At 47.7% G+C, this 18,248-nt stretch overlaps 1 protein-coding gene across 1 annotated transcript in view; it reads left to right on the top strand.

Annotated features, from left to right (window-relative positions):
- LOC100090531 (netrin-4-like) overlaps positions 1–18,248 on the top strand; it is a 79,723-nt gene that overhangs the window by 56,989 nt on the left and 4,486 nt on the right. Inside the window, exons 8-10 of the mRNA XM_039910261.1 lie at positions 13,365–13,578; positions 14,615–14,751; positions 17,259–17,327. Of these exons, the coding sequence (XP_039766195.1) occupies positions 13,365–13,578; positions 14,615–14,751; positions 17,259–17,327 (420 nt within the window). The remainder of the gene's footprint in view (positions 1–13,364; positions 13,579–14,614; positions 14,752–17,258; positions 17,328–18,248) is intronic.

The following is an 18,248-nucleotide window of genomic DNA, read 5'->3' as shown; positions in this document are numbered from 1 at the left end:
GGAGTGGGAGGTAGAGGAGGCTCCCATGAAAGAGACTGAGAATGAGCGGCCGGACAAACAGTAGGAGAACCTGGAGGGGACAGAGTCAGAGAGGCTGAAGTTGGATAATGTTTCCAGAAGCAGGGGGTGGCCGACAATGTCAAAGGCAGCTGAGAGGTCGAGGAGGATTAGGATGGAGTAGAGGCCCTTGGATTTGGCATATATCTGGCTCCAACATGTGCCTGCTGTGTGACCTTGGGTGAATCACTTAACTTCTCTGGGCCTCAGTTCCCTCATCGGCAAAATGAAGATTCAATACCTGTTCTCCCTCCTACTTAGACTGCAAGCCCTGTGTGGGGCCTGATTATTTTGTATCTGCCCCAGCACTTAGTACAGTGCTCGGCACCCACTAGGCACTTAGGGAAGCGGCATGGCCTAGTGGATAGAGCACGGATAAAGCACGGGCCTGGAAGTCAGAAGGACTCCTAATCCTGACTCTGCCACCTGCCTGCCGTGTGACCTTGGGCAAGTCACTTTACTTCTCTGTGTCTCAGTTACCTCATCTGTGAAATGGGGATTCAGACTGGGAGCCCCATTTGGGACATGGATTGTGTCCAGCCTGATTAACTTGCATCTACCCCAGCACTTAGAAGAGTGCTTGACACATAGTAAGTACTTAACAAATGCTATAAATAAATAAATAGATAAATAGCAAATATTACAATTATTACCATTTGCTTTGTCTTGAAAATTCCTGATCTGCAACCTTGCCTAGACAAGAGGCTCCTTTAGGGCCGTCCTACTTCTCCATCCTTACTTATTGGTTGCATCTTTGTTCAGTGACCCTCACATTACATGATTAGATTGTCTTCCCTGCTCCTGAACCCTCCCCAAAATGTCCCCTTCAAGCTGTGATTGTTAGCCTAAGCATCTCTAAAAGGGCGACACAAGGTACACTGGATTTGTGAAATCCCCAGTCCTGGAAATCTTGAAGACAGAAGGTGACCTCACAAACTGAAGCAGCGTGGCTCAGTGGAAAGAGCACGGGCTTTGGAGTCAGGGCTCATGAGTTTGAATCCCAGCTCTGCCACTTGTCAGCTGTGTGACTGTGGGCAAGTCACTTAACTTCTCTGTGCCTCAGTTACCTCATCTGTAAAATGGGGATTAAGACTGTGAGCCCCACTTGGGACAACCTGATTCCCCTATGTCTACCCCAGCGCCTAGAACAGTGCTCGGCACATAGTAAGTGCTTAACAAATACCAACATTATTAAACCGAACTGAGGATTGAGGGAAGCCAGATGACCAAGTACCCCCATGGAGGTAGTGTGGGTCTTATTTTCGAACCTTTGTTTCCCACTGCGAGAAGGGGAACATGAAAAACAGGGGACGACAGGAGAGTAACATTTTCTAGATAGCAAGCTTCCCAAGTTAGAAGGGAGAGAAAGATGAATGAAAGCCCGGACTTAATCTCCTCCAAAATAGCCTTCAGCATAAAGTTGGAGAAAAGACTAATGCCTTGGAAGGTGAAATGGGGTGGTGGGGGACGGGGTAGGGGGGCAGCAGCAGGCCCTTTAAAAACTCCACCCTCTCTACTCATCTCGACTCTCTCGCCCCCCTTTCCCTCCGCTGCTCTCGCTCCACTAACCCACAGCCCTGGATCACCTCCTCCGTCCGCCTCCTACGCTCCTATGCTCGAGCTGCTGAGCGCTGCTGGCGAAAGTCCAAGCACCAAGCCGACCTCACACACTTCAAATTTATCCTTTCCTGCCTTAACTCTGCCCTCTCCTCCGCCAGGCAAAGCTTCTTCTCCTCCCTCATCGACACCCATGCCCGTCACCCCCGCCGATTGTTCCGGACCTTTAACTCTCTCCTTAGGCCCCCTGTTCCTCCCCCTCCCCCATCTCTCACCCCCCAATGATCTGGCCACCTATTTCCTCACGAAAATCAACACGATCAGGTCTGAGCTCCCCAAAGTCACCCCTCCGCCTCTCCCCTCCCCCCCAACAACCCCCTCCCCTACTTTCCCATCCTTCCCTGCAGTATCCTCAGAGGAGATCTCCTCCCTCCTCGCAAGTGCCACCCCCTCCACCTGCGCCTCGGACCCCATTCCCTCTCACCTTCTTAAACCATCGCCCCTGCCCTCCTCCCTTCCTTAACTTCTATTTTTAACCACTCAATCTCCAAGGGCTCCTTCCCCTCTGCCTTCAAACATGCCCACGTCTCCCCATCCTAAAAAAACCCACTCTTGACCCCACTTCCCCCTCCAGTTATCGTCCTATCTCCCTACTACCCTTCCTTTCCAAAATCCTAGAACGAGTCGTCTACAATCGATGCCTAGAATTCCTTAACTCCCATTCTCTCCTAGACCCCCTCCAATCTGGCTTCCGTCCCCTCCACTCTACCGAGACTGCTCTCTCTAAGGTCACCCATGACCTCCTTCTTGACAAATCCAATGGCTCCTACTCCATTCTGATCCTCCTTGACCTCTCTGCTGCCTTTGACACTGTCGACCATCCCCTCCTCCTCCATACCTTATCTCACCTTGGCTTCACGGACTCTGTCCTCTCCTGGTTCTCCTCTTACCTCTCTGGCCGATCATTCTCGGTCTCCTACGCTGGAGCCTCCTCCTCCTCCCATCCTTTAACTGTTGGAGTTCCTCAAGGGTCAGTTCTTGGCCCTCTTCTGTTCTCCATTTACACTCACTCCCTCGGTGAACTCATTCGCTCTCACGGCTTTGACTACCATCTCTACGCAGATGACACGCAGATCTACATCTCCGCCCCTGTCCTCTCCCCCTCCCTTCAGGCTCGCATCTCCTCCTGCCTCCGGGACGTCTCCACCTGGATGTCGGCCCGCCACCTAAAACTCAACATGAGCAAGACTGAGCTCCTCATCTTCCCTCCCAAACCCGGTCTGCTCCCAGACTTCTCTATCACCGTGGATGGCACGACCATCCTTCCCGTCCCGCAGGGCCGCAATCTCGGTGTCATCCTTGACTCGTCCCTCTCGTTCACCCCACGCATCCTATCCGTTACCAAGACCTGCCGGTTTCACCTCTACAATATCGCCAAGATCCGCCCTTTCCTCTCCACCCAAACGGCTACCTTACTATTACGGGCTCTCGTTATATCCCGGCTAGACTACTGTGTCAGCCTTCTCTCTGACCTCCCTTCCTCCTCTCTCGCCCCGCTCCGGTCTATTCTTCACTCCGCTGCCCGACTCATCTTCCTGCAGAAACCATCTGGGCATGTCACTCCCCTTCTTAAACAACTCCAGTGGTTGCCTATCGACCTCCGCTCCAAACAAAAACTCCTCACTCTAGGCTTCAAGGCTCTCCATCACCTTGCCCCCTTCCTACCTCTCCTCCCTTCTCTCTTTCTACCGCCCACCCCGCACGCTCCGCTCCTCTGCCGCCCACCTCCTCACCGTCCCTCGGTCTCGCCTATCCCGCCGTCGACCCCCGGGTCACGTCCTCCTGCGGTCCTGGAACGCCGTCCCTCCTCACCTCCGCCAAACTGATTCTCTTTCCCTCTTCAAAACCCTACTTAAAAATCACCTCCTCCAAGAGGCGTTCCCAGACTGAGCTCCTCTTCCCCCTCTACTCCCTCTGCCATCCCCCCTTTACCTCTCCGCAGCTAAAGCCTCATTTTCCCCTTTTCCCTCTGCTCCTCCACCTCTCCCTTCCCATCCCCACAGCACTGTACTCGTCCGCTCAACTGTATATATTTTCGTTACCCTATTTATTTTGTTAATGAATTGTACATCGCCTTGATTCTATTTAGTTGCCATTGTTTTTACGAGATGTTCTTCCCCTTGACGCTGTTTAGTGCCATTGTTCTTGTCTGTCCGTCTCCCCCGATTAGACTGTAAGCCCGTCAAACGGCAGGGACTGTCTCTATCTGTTGCCGACTTGTTCATCCCAAGCGCTTAGTACAGTGCTCTGCACATAGTAAGAGCTCAATAAATACTATTGAATTGAATGAAAGGTTAACAGAGCTCTGGGCAATTCTAAGGCTCAGGGGAGTCTTTAGGGATTAATCATGAGTCAGCAGCATTCTCTCCTAATCACGCTTCTAGAAAAAAAAAAAAAAAAAGGCGGGATGCCCCTTTGCTAGTCAAACCCCCTTCGGTGACTTTCCAGTGGCAAAGCCAAGAAGAGTTCTCCCTTTTCAAAACAAAACCACAGTTGAGATTCAATACATAACAGTGCGTTTACTGACCCTTTTCATCTGCCTGTCTCTCTGACGCTATGCCTGCTACCTGGATCTAAGCAACAGAAGACGGGTATGAGCAGTGACTCGTTTTGATGTGATTTAGTCCAGAGGAGGCTAGTGCCTGGCACGTATACTTGGTTGTAGTTTGGAAAACATGGGATTTATGCTACAATAAAAACTGAGAGTCTCAAATCCAGTGAAGTCAGTTCCATATCTACAGCCGGCTGAGTTCCTCTGTTCTTCCCTCAGTCTTAAATGTATCTGGGAAGCTTTAAGTAAAATATCTTGGAAATTCTGGATTGTAGTTTCCTCAGACATAAGTGGCGAGTTCCCTAAAGTAATTTGGAGAGTGACTCTAAAGATAATGTCCCATCATCGGGGTTTCTTTGAGCCTTCTAGGTGCAGAACTCTGTACTGGGGCTTGGGAACATACAATAAAGGTAAGACAGCTCTGTACATACAAGTTTCCTCCATTATAATCCCTTGGATATAAGCATTTACAAATATAGAGAGTGCTGCTCTTTGGTGTCAGAAGATGATAATGCCGATGGTGAGATGTTTCCTTTGTGTGGTTACATCTGATAAACTGTTGCTTGAATGAGAATTCCTTTCAGGTCATGTGCACATAAAGATTGCCCCTTGTAGCTCCATCTGTACTTCCAATGTCTGGTGCTGTTTTCAAGTCTACCTCTTGGAGTCATGATCTTCTCAAAGCTTTTGCTGCTTTAATCACACCAATTGCTACATTTCTAATGGCCGTTATGCCAGGCTCCCATACCACCACTGTCCAAAGCTATGCCGCGTTGTCAAAGGTTTTGTTTCATTATGACTTTGAAAATGTTTTCCCTTTCCTCCTTGTTCTGATTCCATTCACCCCTTCCCCACTTCAGTTCCCCACAGAACAGGTGTTTCAGTATCCCGTTATTGTCCATTTCCCTCGTACACTTCACTCAGCAGATGTTGCCAACACCTCATGATTTTTGACCCTGTCTGATTATTCGATGTGAAGTATGACATGTAGACTGCAATGGTGAAACTGCTCTACCAGGCAGATGTGGTGTCTTTAGTAAGTCCAGGTCTCATAGGCCTTGGGGAAGTTGTCCAATTGCCCTGTGCATCTTCTGTTTGGCTTGAAGCTTGATGCTACCTGGGTGCCACACTCCGTCAGACTCCTAAAATATTCACCAGCCTTTTTGACTCAGTGTTCTACATCTCTGCCTAGTCTAGCATCTTTGGACAAAACACTACCCGAGTAGAAAAGCTCAGTGTCACCAGAAGAGATACTGGGTTGTGTGCATGGCTTAAAAAATGCAGGCTGATACAAAACTTCAGTCTACTCCAAGTTAATTGTCAGTCTTCTGTTATTCCACTGTAGAGATGCTGGATATCTGGCTTTTATTTACTGCTCTACCAGTATGATGATATGTGATCTCAGGCAAAATGATTAACAATGCCGTGTCTTTGTTACTTTATCTTCATAAACCAGGAATACATGCCGTTCAATCAATCAATAATTTGGCAGGGGTCCTGCTTACTGGGTGCAGAGAGAGAGAAAGTTGAGACTCTTTCACTTGAGAGAATTCGGTAGAATAAGGAGACATGATCCCTGCCCTCGTGGATCTTACAGTCTAGCGTGGCTTAGTGGAAAGAGCTCGGGTTTGGGAGTCAGAGGTCGTGGGTGCTAATCCCGGCTCCACCATTAATCAGCTGTGTGATTTGGGCAAGTCATTTAACTTCTCTGTGCCTCAGTTCCCTCATCTGTCAAATGGGGAATGACTGTGAGCCCCATGTGGGACAACTTGATTAACTTGTATCTACCCCAGTGCTTAGAACAATGCTTGGCACATAATAAGCCCTTGACAAATACCATCACCTTCTTCACTACATATTTTGTGTTAGGAAATTGAGGAATGTGCTTCCGACACCGCCAGCCTGTTTGGTTACTACATGCTCGGGTGTCAGAAGAAATGCGTGCCTGCTTGTGGCATTGGACAAGCTTTCTGTAAAATGGGGTTTTGCTAGGAAGGAGACCTGCGTGTGATATCTGTTCCCCAGAGAGGATATAAAGATAAAAGAGAAATGGACCCCACTTCTTATGGGCTTGGAGGTTGACAGACAGGAACAAAGATACAAAGATGGCCACCACTTCGGGACCTCCAAGTTATGGCCTCCGCTTTGGGACCAATCAATGATGGCCACCGTTTCTGGTCTAGGGTGAGAGTGAAATGTAAGTGGGGAAGCAAGGGGTCAGCTATGAGAGAGAGATGAGCTCAAGGTACAGAGAGTAGGTCGGTATTAGAGAAGGGAAGTGTGTGAGGTGGGTTATAGTAGGAAATCAGTGAGGTAAGGTAGAAGAGGGGGAGCTGAGTGCCTGATTGAGCTGGAGTGTGGCTATCAGTGGTTTGCAGGGCTCTTTTACCCTACATCAGCACATAGCGTGGGGGAGAGAATTCAGGAAGGAAGACTCTTCTCCCTTTAGCATCCTCAGGCCAACTACTTAGTCCAATGACTTTAAAAGCAAGAATGCCAAACTCACTCCTGTGGATGGATGGTTAGCTCCTTTGCAGGCAGGATCGTGTCTGCCAACTCTATTGTATTATACTCTCCCAAGTGCTTAGTACAGTGCTCTACACAGAATAATCTTTCCACTACCATTATTTGACAGTTATAAATGCAGAAACACAGAAAAAATGCATAAGCAGAGCTCCCCGCCCCTCCCCGCCAGAATATTCACACTCATAAGCTCCTTGTGGGCAGGGAACGTGACTAACCAACTCTGTTGTAATGTACTCCCCCAAGTGCTTAGTACAGTGCTTTGCAGAGAGTAATCACTCCAGTACCATTATTTGACAGTTATACATTCAGAAACAGAGAAAAGAATGCATAAGCAGAGCTCACAATCACACACGTACACACACACACACACACACACAGAATACTTACATTCATAAGCTCCTTGTGGGCAGGGAATGTGTCTAACCAACGATCTTGTAATGTACTCTCCCAAATACTTAGAACAGTGCTCTGCCCACAGTAAGTGCTCAATAAATGTCACTGATTGCATGTATGGTCCCACACATGTGTGCGCACACACACACACACACACACACACAGGTTCAAATAGAGTATTCAATCTCATGTGCTCTTCTCTCAGGAAGGAAATTAGAGGACAGAAGGAGACATACAGCCATAAAGCACAGCCACCTCTCTGTGAGCAACCCGACTCTTGCTCTCGACTGCAGGTACCCCTACCATCACTGCTGCTGGAGACTATTCCCTAGATGTTTCCAGCACAGGGGAACTGCATGCAGAAATTCCAGAGAGCAGTTTCCCTCAGCAGTAGCACTTCCAACTTGGAGCAGGAGCCGGGCTCCAGAGGTGGGGGAGAGGCGGCCTCAGCCACATCACTCTCTTTCTTTTATCCTGCTGCTGCCTCCTAGCTGTTCTGCATGGGTTGCTTGCGTACAATGTAACAGCAAGCTCCAGGTAAGTTTGACATGTCTGCTGTAGAATGCTTGGAAGTCTTTTGGATATTTAGCCACAGGATTTCATGGACCAGCTGAGGCTCCTGGATGTCCCCAGGCTGCCCATCGAGGATGCCCCTACTCTATACTTTGTGGCTGGGACACCTGGACTTATCACAGATGTCACATTTGACTTCTAGAGTGGCCCCATCAGTGCTATCTCTACACAGGACCCAGTTCTCCCAAAACGTATGAATTCTTCCACAACTCAATGGTTAGGAAAAGGTGCAATCTGATACTCATGGTGTCTGCTGCCCTGTGCATGCACAGATGCACATAAGCACAAGTTGTATCTCCTAACACTGCATTGTCCTATATCCAAACCGGTTTGTGTTGCCAGAGGTTCCCTAATCCCCTAACGATGTTCTGGCTAAAATGGGTTTCAGAACACAAGTGCTGGAGAATTGGGCATACATGCAATACTTTTACACAAAGATATATGTACCTATATCTGTCTTTCATTTCCAAAGATGACATGATTGGCAGGGAGATCCCAGCGATACATGCAGATGCGGTTAAAAAGACCACATGACCAATGATTCCTTCCATATTTTGTGCATATAAGGATAATTCTTTGCTGCACTGATTTCTCACAAACAAGGCCTCTCTTTACTTTTGAGCCGGTCCCTTGGTACTTAGAACTTGGTGAAATCTTGCTCAGGGAGAGAAATCCCTTTCCTGATTGCTTCCCACCAGACTAACCTATCTCTGCAGTGGTCTCCCAAAAGTCTAATGCTATGTCACACTGTTTAAGACTATGCTTCCTCAAGTCTCTTGTATGGTTTATTCTCTCCTTTATGCTTGTTTGGGTCTCCTTTCACCATAAAGTAACTGCTCTGCTATCTTGCTCTCCTTGCATATCCCACCCAGCAAAGCTGGGTTACTAATAAACATTGCTTAAGAGTTGGTGAACTGACTGTGTTACAGTACCTCATTGATTATCTTGTGCTTCCATTTGAATTTGGATCTGGCTCAGAAGTGAAGCTGATGAAGCTGCTCCAGAAGCTGAATGTGTCTAATGTAGTAGATCCAGGTCTCCCAGCCACATGGAAGGTGTGATTCCACTTCAGCTTTGTAGATACTCAATTTGGTATGGACCCTCATGCCCCGTTGTTACCATCTGTCAGTCTGTCAAAAGCCATGCTGACCTTTTTTATTCTGCTTTCCACTTCTTTGTCTATCAGTGCACCTTTAGATGGACTGCCCTGCCTAGTAGCAGAATTTGAGGACAGCACTGCCAATTAAAAAAAAACTTTGTGGGTAGGATTTTCCGGACGCAGACTGGCATTTAACTTAATTTTATTGGGACATATTGTCAGTTTATGGGGCTGTGTCAGATCTGCAGAGCCATCCGCAATCCTCTCCATATCATCTTGTGTATGTGACTCAAGAGCACAATCATCTGCATATAGCAGTTCCTAAATTACTGTCTCAAATGCTTTTGCTGAAAATCATAGCCTGTTGGGCTGGAAGAATTTTCAAGAGGAGTGGAAGTGCATTCTTAAATACCTACATAAATAAATATTCTGACACCAACTCTTAGATACCTCATTGCATCCTCGAGCATGGAAGCACAGAACAGGCTGGACAAGACTGGACCTACCTTAAAGGCCTATTTCATTCTGATAGTGGTGAGAAGTCAGAGAGGGCATCTTCAACCTTGATTTGACCAACTATACCTAACATCAAATGGCAAGAAAGGATCACAGACCATGTGGTGTTGGAATCAAGTGAAACAATGCCTGTTACATCACATTTTCTTTGAGCAAGATGTGTGAGGAAAATGGACACCTGCAGGATACCCCTATAGCTGCAATAGAGGGAGCTGCTGAACGGAAGACATGTTTTACAGATGCAGTGAAGTAAAACTTCCAACAATGTGGCAGACTTATGGACAGATGAGAGATAGGAAGAGAAGACATGAAATCCTGGCTTACGGCAATAGAGATGACTCTCCTAGAGCAGAGGCTTCATCAAGACCATGAGGTAAAAGGGGAGAAAGGGAAAGGCACCAAGCACAGTGGGTGGGAAGCAAAAGGCAATCTTTCCAAGCCCACCACGTAGAAGGGAGTGACCATCGTATTACAGGTCTCCTCAGTTACAATACAACCTCACCACCAGAAGCTTCATCTTCCCACCAGCCCCATATACTTTTTCTGTGAATTGATAGACATTAATGTGCAAAACCCTATTCCAGTACAGGCAAAACAGGAATGCACTGAGTTGCAGCCTCCTTCACCTTGAGGGCATGGCCCCTCTGCAGGTCTGCCCATGTGATAGGCACTGATAGTCACCAGTGAGCCACTGAAGCCCGGCACCAATACGACAAATTTATCTAAAGTGATGTAGCGAGTTGCTGAGAACTGAGAACTCGGGAATCTTGGACCAGGGTCAGACGGACCCAAGTGGGACACCAAGCTGATGCCAATCACCTGAAGACTGACCCACATGTTTCCAGAGGGGATTAGGGTGTGTGGGGAGGAGCCAGCTGTAGTTGGTGGGCAACTGCTGAGCAATATCTCCACTCTATACTTCACCCTAGAATTGTCACTAGGGATACCACTGATCCCTGGAAGTCCTGCCCCTGTCCCCCACCACCCCAGGCCCAAAGACTTTGACCCAGAAGCTTCATCCAGTGGCCTGTGATGCCGCCATCCAGTTGTACCATGTGAATAACGAGGAGGGCTAGTCTGAATCAGGTTCCGATTCCCTACTGCAAGGTATGGCTACCTCCTCAGTCACCCCCTGTTTCTCCTCCTTCCTGAGACTTATGTTTGACAGTTTGTGGGGTGGGGAATAAACTGTCAACTCAAATAAATTATTTGAGGTGCTACATTGCTGCACTGAATTTGATTTTACTGATGTGAAGAACAACATGCTGGGAAAACTAGTTTCAGCTTTCATATCCACTACCCTCACTCATGAAAACATGAACTTCCCATCCTGAAAATCTGTCACCAAAATAGGATGAGAGGGAAGAGACCAAGTGTATCCCCAGAACAGTTGGGGGCATCGGCACTGTTGAAGTAGACATATTCCCTGTGTTTCGTGCACCATAAGAAGTGAGGAATATAAATGGAAATGCATTTTTCCCAAGCGAAAAAGAAAGCAAATCAAGAGAGAAATGATACTTTCACTTGTCTTTAAACAGTTGGGAAAAGGGCTTCATGACTGAGAGTGTGAGCCCCACGTGGGACAGGGACTGTGTCCAATCTGTTTTGCTTGTATCCACTCCAGTGCTTAGTACAGTTCCTGGCACATAGTAAGTGCTCAACAAATACCATAATTATACTGCTTTTAAAGGTCATTGATTGAAGGCTTGTTTGTTAGATGTTCTTTAGACAAGCCGAGCTGAAAATATTGGCTAGGTTGGTGATTGTTGGGTGTTCATCTGTTTTTTTAGCCCAACACCTACCCACAATAGGATCGCTGACTCAAGGATCATCTTCGAAGAGGAGGGGTTCAATATACATATATATCAGGAAGCAGCATGGCCTAGTGGAAAAAGCATGGGCCTGGGAGTCAGGGGACCTGGGCTCTAATGTTGGCTTCACCGTTTGTGACCTTGGGCAAGTGGCATAACTTCTCTGTGCTTCAGTTTCCTCATCTGTAAAATGGAGATTAAATCCAACTCCACAGCCACAGCAGATCTTCACCTGGAGAGCAGTGGCCTGCACTCTGTTGCACCTGGGTGATACTGAACCTGTGGGGGGTAGGGGTGGAGTTTCTATAGCTTCCCATTCTCTCCCTCCCCCCACCAGCCTTCCAATTCAAAGTTAATTCCCAGGGTTCTTTCCCACAGGTCAATTCCTTGCTGGGGGCTTCTTCCTCACAGACTGACAAATTCTGTGGGGAAAATCCACAAGAATTAACTTTGAAGCAGGAATCTGTGGTCCTTCCCTCTCGCCAACCAAGCAGGGACCCGGTAGTGGCATCCTGTCACTTTCCAGGGTGTAGATTTGTCAGGGATCCTCTTCAGGTCCAACCCATATAACTTAGTTTGTGACATCACGGGGCAGAAACCAGAGCTCCAGTTGCATTAGTCAGTCAGACAAATGTTATTTATTGAACCCTGACTGCGTGCAGAGTACTGTACTAAACGCTTTGGGAGAGTACAATATGACAGACACATTCCCTGCCCACAACGAACTTTCAGTCTAGAGGGGGAGACAGACATTAATATAAATAAATACATTTCAGATATGTACATAAGGGCTGTGGGGCTGGGAGCAGGAGATGAATAAAAGGAGCAAGTCAGGGCGATGCAGAAAGGACTTGAAGAAAAGGAAAAGAGGGCTTAGTTAGGGAAGGCCTCTTAGAGGAGATTACTAAAATCAAGTAGAATGTGGCTGGGGGGTCAACCTTTAGTATATAAGAAGCATTGGTCAGCATCGTCATAAGCCTGATCCTACCAGAAAGAAGAAAACTTATTATTCACTTTCGTTAGGGATATTAGCTCTTTGAGGCAACTATTGCATCAATTAGAATTGAATGGTTCTCAGAGTTAATCGTTCCTCCCACGCATGTTTACTCCCTTCTGGCCAGCAGAATTGGACGCAGTCATAATAGCCATCAGTAAGAAGGAATCTCAGATGCTCTCTTACCACTCCACCGCCAACTCTAAAGCACATGTGATTTGGAGGTTCAAATTTGAATGTGTTTGCACATGCCAGGGTGGCTCAGTGGAAAGAGCCCGGGCTTGGGAGTCAGAGGTCATGGGTTTGAATTCCGACTCTGCCATTTGTCAGCTATGTGACTGTGGGCAAGTCACTTCACTTCTCTGTGCCTCAGTTCCCTCATCTGTAAAATGGGGATGAAGACTGTGAACCTCACGTGGGACAACCTCATTCCCTCGTATCTATGGCAGCGCTTAGAACAGTACTCTGCACGTAGTAAGCACTTAACAAATACCAACATTATTATATGCCCTCATCCCCCGAGTGTAAGAGGGAAAGCAGTCAGTCCGTGAGATAAGTCGTTAACTTGGGAAGCTGTGGGTGGAGGCGAGCAAAGATGATGGCCACCTGGTCCTTCCCCAAGGTGGCCATGGCATGGTTTCCCTCAAAGGTGGCTGCCACACTGCCCTTCCCCCCCAAAAGAAGGCAATAGGGCAGAGGTGATTCCATTACTTAGGGTCAGGGTCTTGGAGCTGAACTGCCCGGAGTTCTCAGCTGAGGGGAGGCAATGGGAGGGTGCATCTGCAGGGGTGATGGGGGGGGGCCGTAGCAGAAAAAAGTTATCTCACAAAATGTTGCTTATGACATCGTTACGTTATGTTGCATGCATGTGCATCGTGACGCGAGGACATCGTGCGGAATGAGGCGGGCAAGGAGAATGTCTGAAACTGGCCCTGGGGGGAAACCTCTCAATGTAACATAATTATTTGCACGTTCTGTTCAGCTCTCGGAAAGTTCTCAGGTGTCCTTTCTTAGCAGTGTTTTCATAGCACTATTCCACTGACGTGTTCCACCCCCAGATGCTAAAGGCAGTATGGAAAGGGGAGTCTTGTGTGTAGGGACATTATTGAACCAGGGATCCAAGAGCTGCCTGTGATATTTCTAACAGCTAGGGTTCTCTTTGGTGGGGTTATAGCCTAAGCCACCAGTCTGGACACCTACCCTCAGTGGCATCTCTTGTTTCACTAGCTTGCTCTTGCCAGTCTCTGGGATTAGCCAATGGGATGCTCCACAGGACCTGGAGGTGCCACCCAAAGACAGGATACTGTTTCTGCAAGCCTGGGGTGGCCGGCCCCAACTGCGACAGATGCCTGATGGGCTATTGGGGCTTTGGAAAAAGTGGCTGTTATCCTTGCAACTGCTCCAGAGATTGTGATCCTCACACTGGGGAATGTGTGACTGGGTAAGCAAATCTTTTGAGAGAAAATGCATCCTCCTATTCACTAAACCTTAAGTGAAACAATAAGTGGGTTTAATCCTTAGATCATTACCCAGTGGAGATGGAAACTGGGAAAGATAGGAATTGAAGATAGAACAGAAGGTATTTGGTGGGTCACTGAGTGCTTCCTGTGTGCAGAACACTTTACTAAGTGTATGGGGGAATACAATAGAGTTGATAGAAGCGGTCCCTGACCACGAGGAGCTTACAGTCAGGACTAGTTGAGCCTGCATTCTAATAGGGTTTGGTGGGGTAGGGTGGGGGAAGGTCAGTTTCCATGGGTGCTAGTTGACCCTGGCAGATTCTTGGTCCTGGTGACTGCCTGTCGTCCCTCCACCCCAACACTCCATTGCCCCTGAAGGCAATGCCCTCTGCCCTCTGAGGGGATTTCCTCAATTAAAGGGTCCAGTTTGGTTCATCATCCACTGGCACAACCCTAGGTTTTCCCAACAGCTAAACTCCTTGAACATATTCAGTCTTCCTAGAGCTATTGCCAGTGGATATGGAGCCCTCCCCCACACCGGATCGTGACTGTTGTCAAATGATCCCCACGGATTCAGTGTGGAACTGGATCTTCCTAGGGGCAGCACAAAGAAAGATGAGGGGAACATTATTCACCTTCCCGTTTCCATCTCCTGAGTTGCAAGTGAGGGTTTAGATGAGCTCTCCATTAGAACTTCCTGACTGTGAGGGCCGTTACCCTCCAGATAGGGTTACGGAGGGAAACAGCAGAATCTCATTCTATGGAGTGCTAGGATGAAGGGCGTTTTTTGTATGTTGCCCAAGGTCCTAGTATAGTGCTCTGTACCCAGTAAGTGCAAAGTGAATACTGTTGATGGTGATATGGTTTCTTGGGCTCCATTTTATGGGCAGAGAGTGGATTCCGGGGGGGATAAACCAGATGTCCTCTGGAAGACCCTTCCAGTATCAGGACCCTCCCCCTGCCCCCGCCCAATTGGGAGCATTTTCAGTGCCTAACGTTGTCCTTTACTCTCCCCAGGTATGAGAAGGAGCCAATCTTCCATGTCCCCATAGGTGGGCAGATCTCTGACCTCATTCAGATGCCAGAGAATGAGCGCAAGGAGCAGTGGAAGTGGAATGGTCATGAGCAGGGATTTTCAGCCTTGAGGCATCCAGGTAGGCTGCAATGGGGCATTTACAGGTCCGTGACCATAGGAGGTTCCTGAGTCTAAGACAAAACAATAGGGGAGAGAAAGGCCTTGCTGTCATTTTTTCCCTTAAGCCTGGGCTCCACCCTGAGGATCCACTGCTATTTCATAAAAGCAGTAAGTTGTTCATTTTGCCTCAGCCATTCAGTCTCTCATGGAAGCATCGGTACTGTTGGATCCACACAGTCTTTGAATAATAATGAACCCTGCAGATTGGAGGCTGGCTGGAAGAAACTCAATGAATCCGATCTTTTGCCAGACAGTACCGTTTTCAGCTGGTCTGGCCTGTGCCCAGTACGAATCTAGCCTTTATGTCCAGTATTTTTATTTTAAGCACCCAGCCTCCCTCCCAGCCTCCCTCTACCCCAACTCCTGCTGGCCCAAGTGAGGAGGTCAGGGAAGCCCTGGAGAAATACTCTAGGTTTGGGTAGTCCTTGACATCCCTCTGTAAAATGCTGTGCCAGGAACTGTACTAAGCACTGGGGTAGATACAGGTTAACAGGTTTGACACAGTCCCTGTCCCACATGGGGCTCACAATCTTAGTCCCCACTTTACAGATGAGGAAACTGTGGCACAGAGAAGTGAAGTGACCTACCCAACGTCACCCAGCAGACAAGTGGAGGAGCCGGGATTAGAATCTAGGTTGCAGGCTAGGGCCCTTCCCACTAGGCCACGCTGCTTCTCTAACATGTGGTGGGACTCTCCATCAGTGAATCAGTGGTATTTCTTGAGCATCTACTGAGTGCAAAGCACTGTAAAACAGAAGGAAAACATTCCCTGCCTTCAAGGAGTTTACAGTCCGACAGGGGAGACAGTCAAAAATGATTTACGATTTGCGGGAGCAGGAAGAACAAGCAGGATGTAGTACACATGTCTTCAGGTATTCATCAGTTCAGTTCAAAGTCCGGTAAACAGTGAAAAATGATGTGACTGCCTCCTTTCATCTTCTATTTATAGTTTTCTTTCACTTTTTAACAATCACTCTGGTGCAGGGCACTATACTAGGTGGTTGGCAAATTCAGGATAACAAAGTGACATACTTACCTGCCCCACAAGACACTTACACTCTGAAGAGACAGGAGAAAAAAATATTTACAACTAGAATGGTCAAACTAAATTGAGCAGACTAGAATCAAACTACATCCATCCTTTCTCCAGCCCCATGGATTCATTCTGCCAATGAAATCAATCAATCGTATCGACAACGCTTACTGGGTGCAGAGCACTGTACTAAGCACTTGGATGAGTACAATGTAACAGAGTTGGTAGACACGTTTCTAGGTAACTTTTCTTTTAGGTCCTGGTGTTCTCTTTATATTCCTACTGGAATATTTCATTTTTCCAAAGATGGTTCTGGCAACTAATGGTTCCACTAATGGGGATGCCCTCATCCAACCTGGAGGGTCTAGGAACTGCTCAGCTTGAAACCTGTTAATGCAGTTTAGCTCTAGTTTAACGAGAAACTTAACTGGAGGTCTGTGATCAGAACTGGATTCATGAACATATTTTTGGGGGTTCAAAGGTGACTCCACACTCACCAGTCCCTCACCCTGGAATGGCCTCCCCACTCCTTTTTATCACACCTTTTCCTTCCCTTCCTGCAAAGCTCTCCTTAAATCTTATTTCTAACATGAAGCCCTTCCAGGTTAGTGTCATTCTCTAACCTTGGTCAGGCTGTTCACTCCAGCTACCCCAGCACCTCTGTTCAGAGAAGCACAGGCCTGAGAGTCAGGAGGACCTGGGTTCTAATCCCAGCTCCACCACTTGTTTGCTGTATGACCTCGGGCAAGTCACTTCACTTTTCTCTGCCTCAGTTACCTCATCTGTAAAATGGAGATTAAGACTGTGAGCCCCATGTGGGACAGGGCCTGGATCCGACCTGATTACCTCATCTCTACCCCAGTGTTTACCCTCTCTGGATCACACCTGAAGAGTTTCCAGTACACTACCAGTCTCGGCTATGGGAGGGTGAGTCAAGCAGAGGTATACCCATTCCATCCCTAGCTTGGGCAGCGGCTAGTGAGTGGAATGCCATCTGCTACTGACCTGTGCCAGGCAGCAGCGGCACAGGAGAAAGTCGAGGGCAGAGACTCAGGTTTACTGAGCGGAAGGAGGCAATGGTAAACCACTTCCATATTTTTATGAAGAAAACTCTGTAGATACACTCCCAGAATGACTACAGATGGAGGTGGGGCATTCTGGGAGAGATGTGTCCATGGAGTCGCCATGGGTCAGAAACGACTCGACAGCACAAGAGAAGACAAGGCCCCAGTGCTAGAACAGTGCTTGGCACATAGCACTAAACAAATACCACTATTATTACTTTTGTCTATTTTTGGGGGGGGGGTTATCTATACTTAAAATTGTGCCTTTTGGAATACCTCAGCCAACTCAGTAATTGGTGACTTCATTTGTTTTTTCTACTCTCATGCTGTGGCCTGCTCGACCTGCACAATATGCCACTCCTGGGCTAGAAAAGTGTGTCTGCAAGGAGAAAGTTCTTGGAAGTGTCAATGACTTCTGCCAAATGAAATTTGCATATGGTAAGTGGCCAAAACACTTCCCAATTTGCTTTTCAGCCCCAGGAAAGGCCACCCTATAACTCAATTCCTCCCTCCCTTTGTACCATGGGAGTCATCCCTGCCTATTACCTCCCTGCACCCCCTTTTCATTGTGCTTACCTGTTACTGGGATGTTACAGGGATTTTCCAGGCAGAACAGCTCCTATTTGAGATAAATAAGTCCCAGAAGAATCACCTATCATAAACTTAGTGACTTTCCTTCCTGTGAAGGACAGTTGCACTTGCCTTTAAATATATGACACTGGCTCGTATCCAACCAGTCGGCCAGCTTGGCTACCTAATTACCATATTTCCATAGCTGAGCCCACGTACCTGTCAGTCGGTCAGTCAGCAGGTAGAGAAGCAGCACGGCCTAGTGGATAGAGCACGGACCTGGGAGTCAGAAGACCCGGATTCTAATCCCAACTCTGCTACTTGTCTACTGTGTCACCTTAGGCAAATCACTTAACTTTTCTCGGCCTCAGTTATCTCACTTATAAAATGGGGATTCAGACTGTGAGTCCCAGGTGGGACGGGGTCTGCATCCAACCCGATTATCTTGTATCTACCCCAACGCTCAGTACAGTGCCTGGCACACAGAAAGCACTTAGTAAATACCATCAAAAAGTATTTCTGGACCAATCACAGAGGACATGAACATAATCATTTAACAAAGACCACAGTTAATCTTATGACACGGCACTGTATTAGTTGTATGATTAGGCCTTCCGTATGACAACCTAGATCAGTGTAGTTTCAGAGATGAGGAAACTGAGTTCTAGAGGAGGTGTTAACGGAACTAAGTTGGGGATTAGAACTCATGGACCGAGTTCACCAATCCTTCGCGTAAGAATTGACTCGCTATTAGGCTGCAGGATTCTGGTTGCACGATTTGCTTCTGTT

The sequence above is a fragment of the Ornithorhynchus anatinus genome, chromosome X1 (assembly GCF_004115215.2).
Source record: "Ornithorhynchus anatinus isolate Pmale09 chromosome X1, mOrnAna1.pri.v4, whole genome shotgun sequence".
Taxonomy (NCBI): domain Eukaryota; kingdom Metazoa; phylum Chordata; class Mammalia; order Monotremata; family Ornithorhynchidae; genus Ornithorhynchus; species Ornithorhynchus anatinus.
This window is presented reverse-complemented; position numbering and strand designations above follow the sequence as displayed.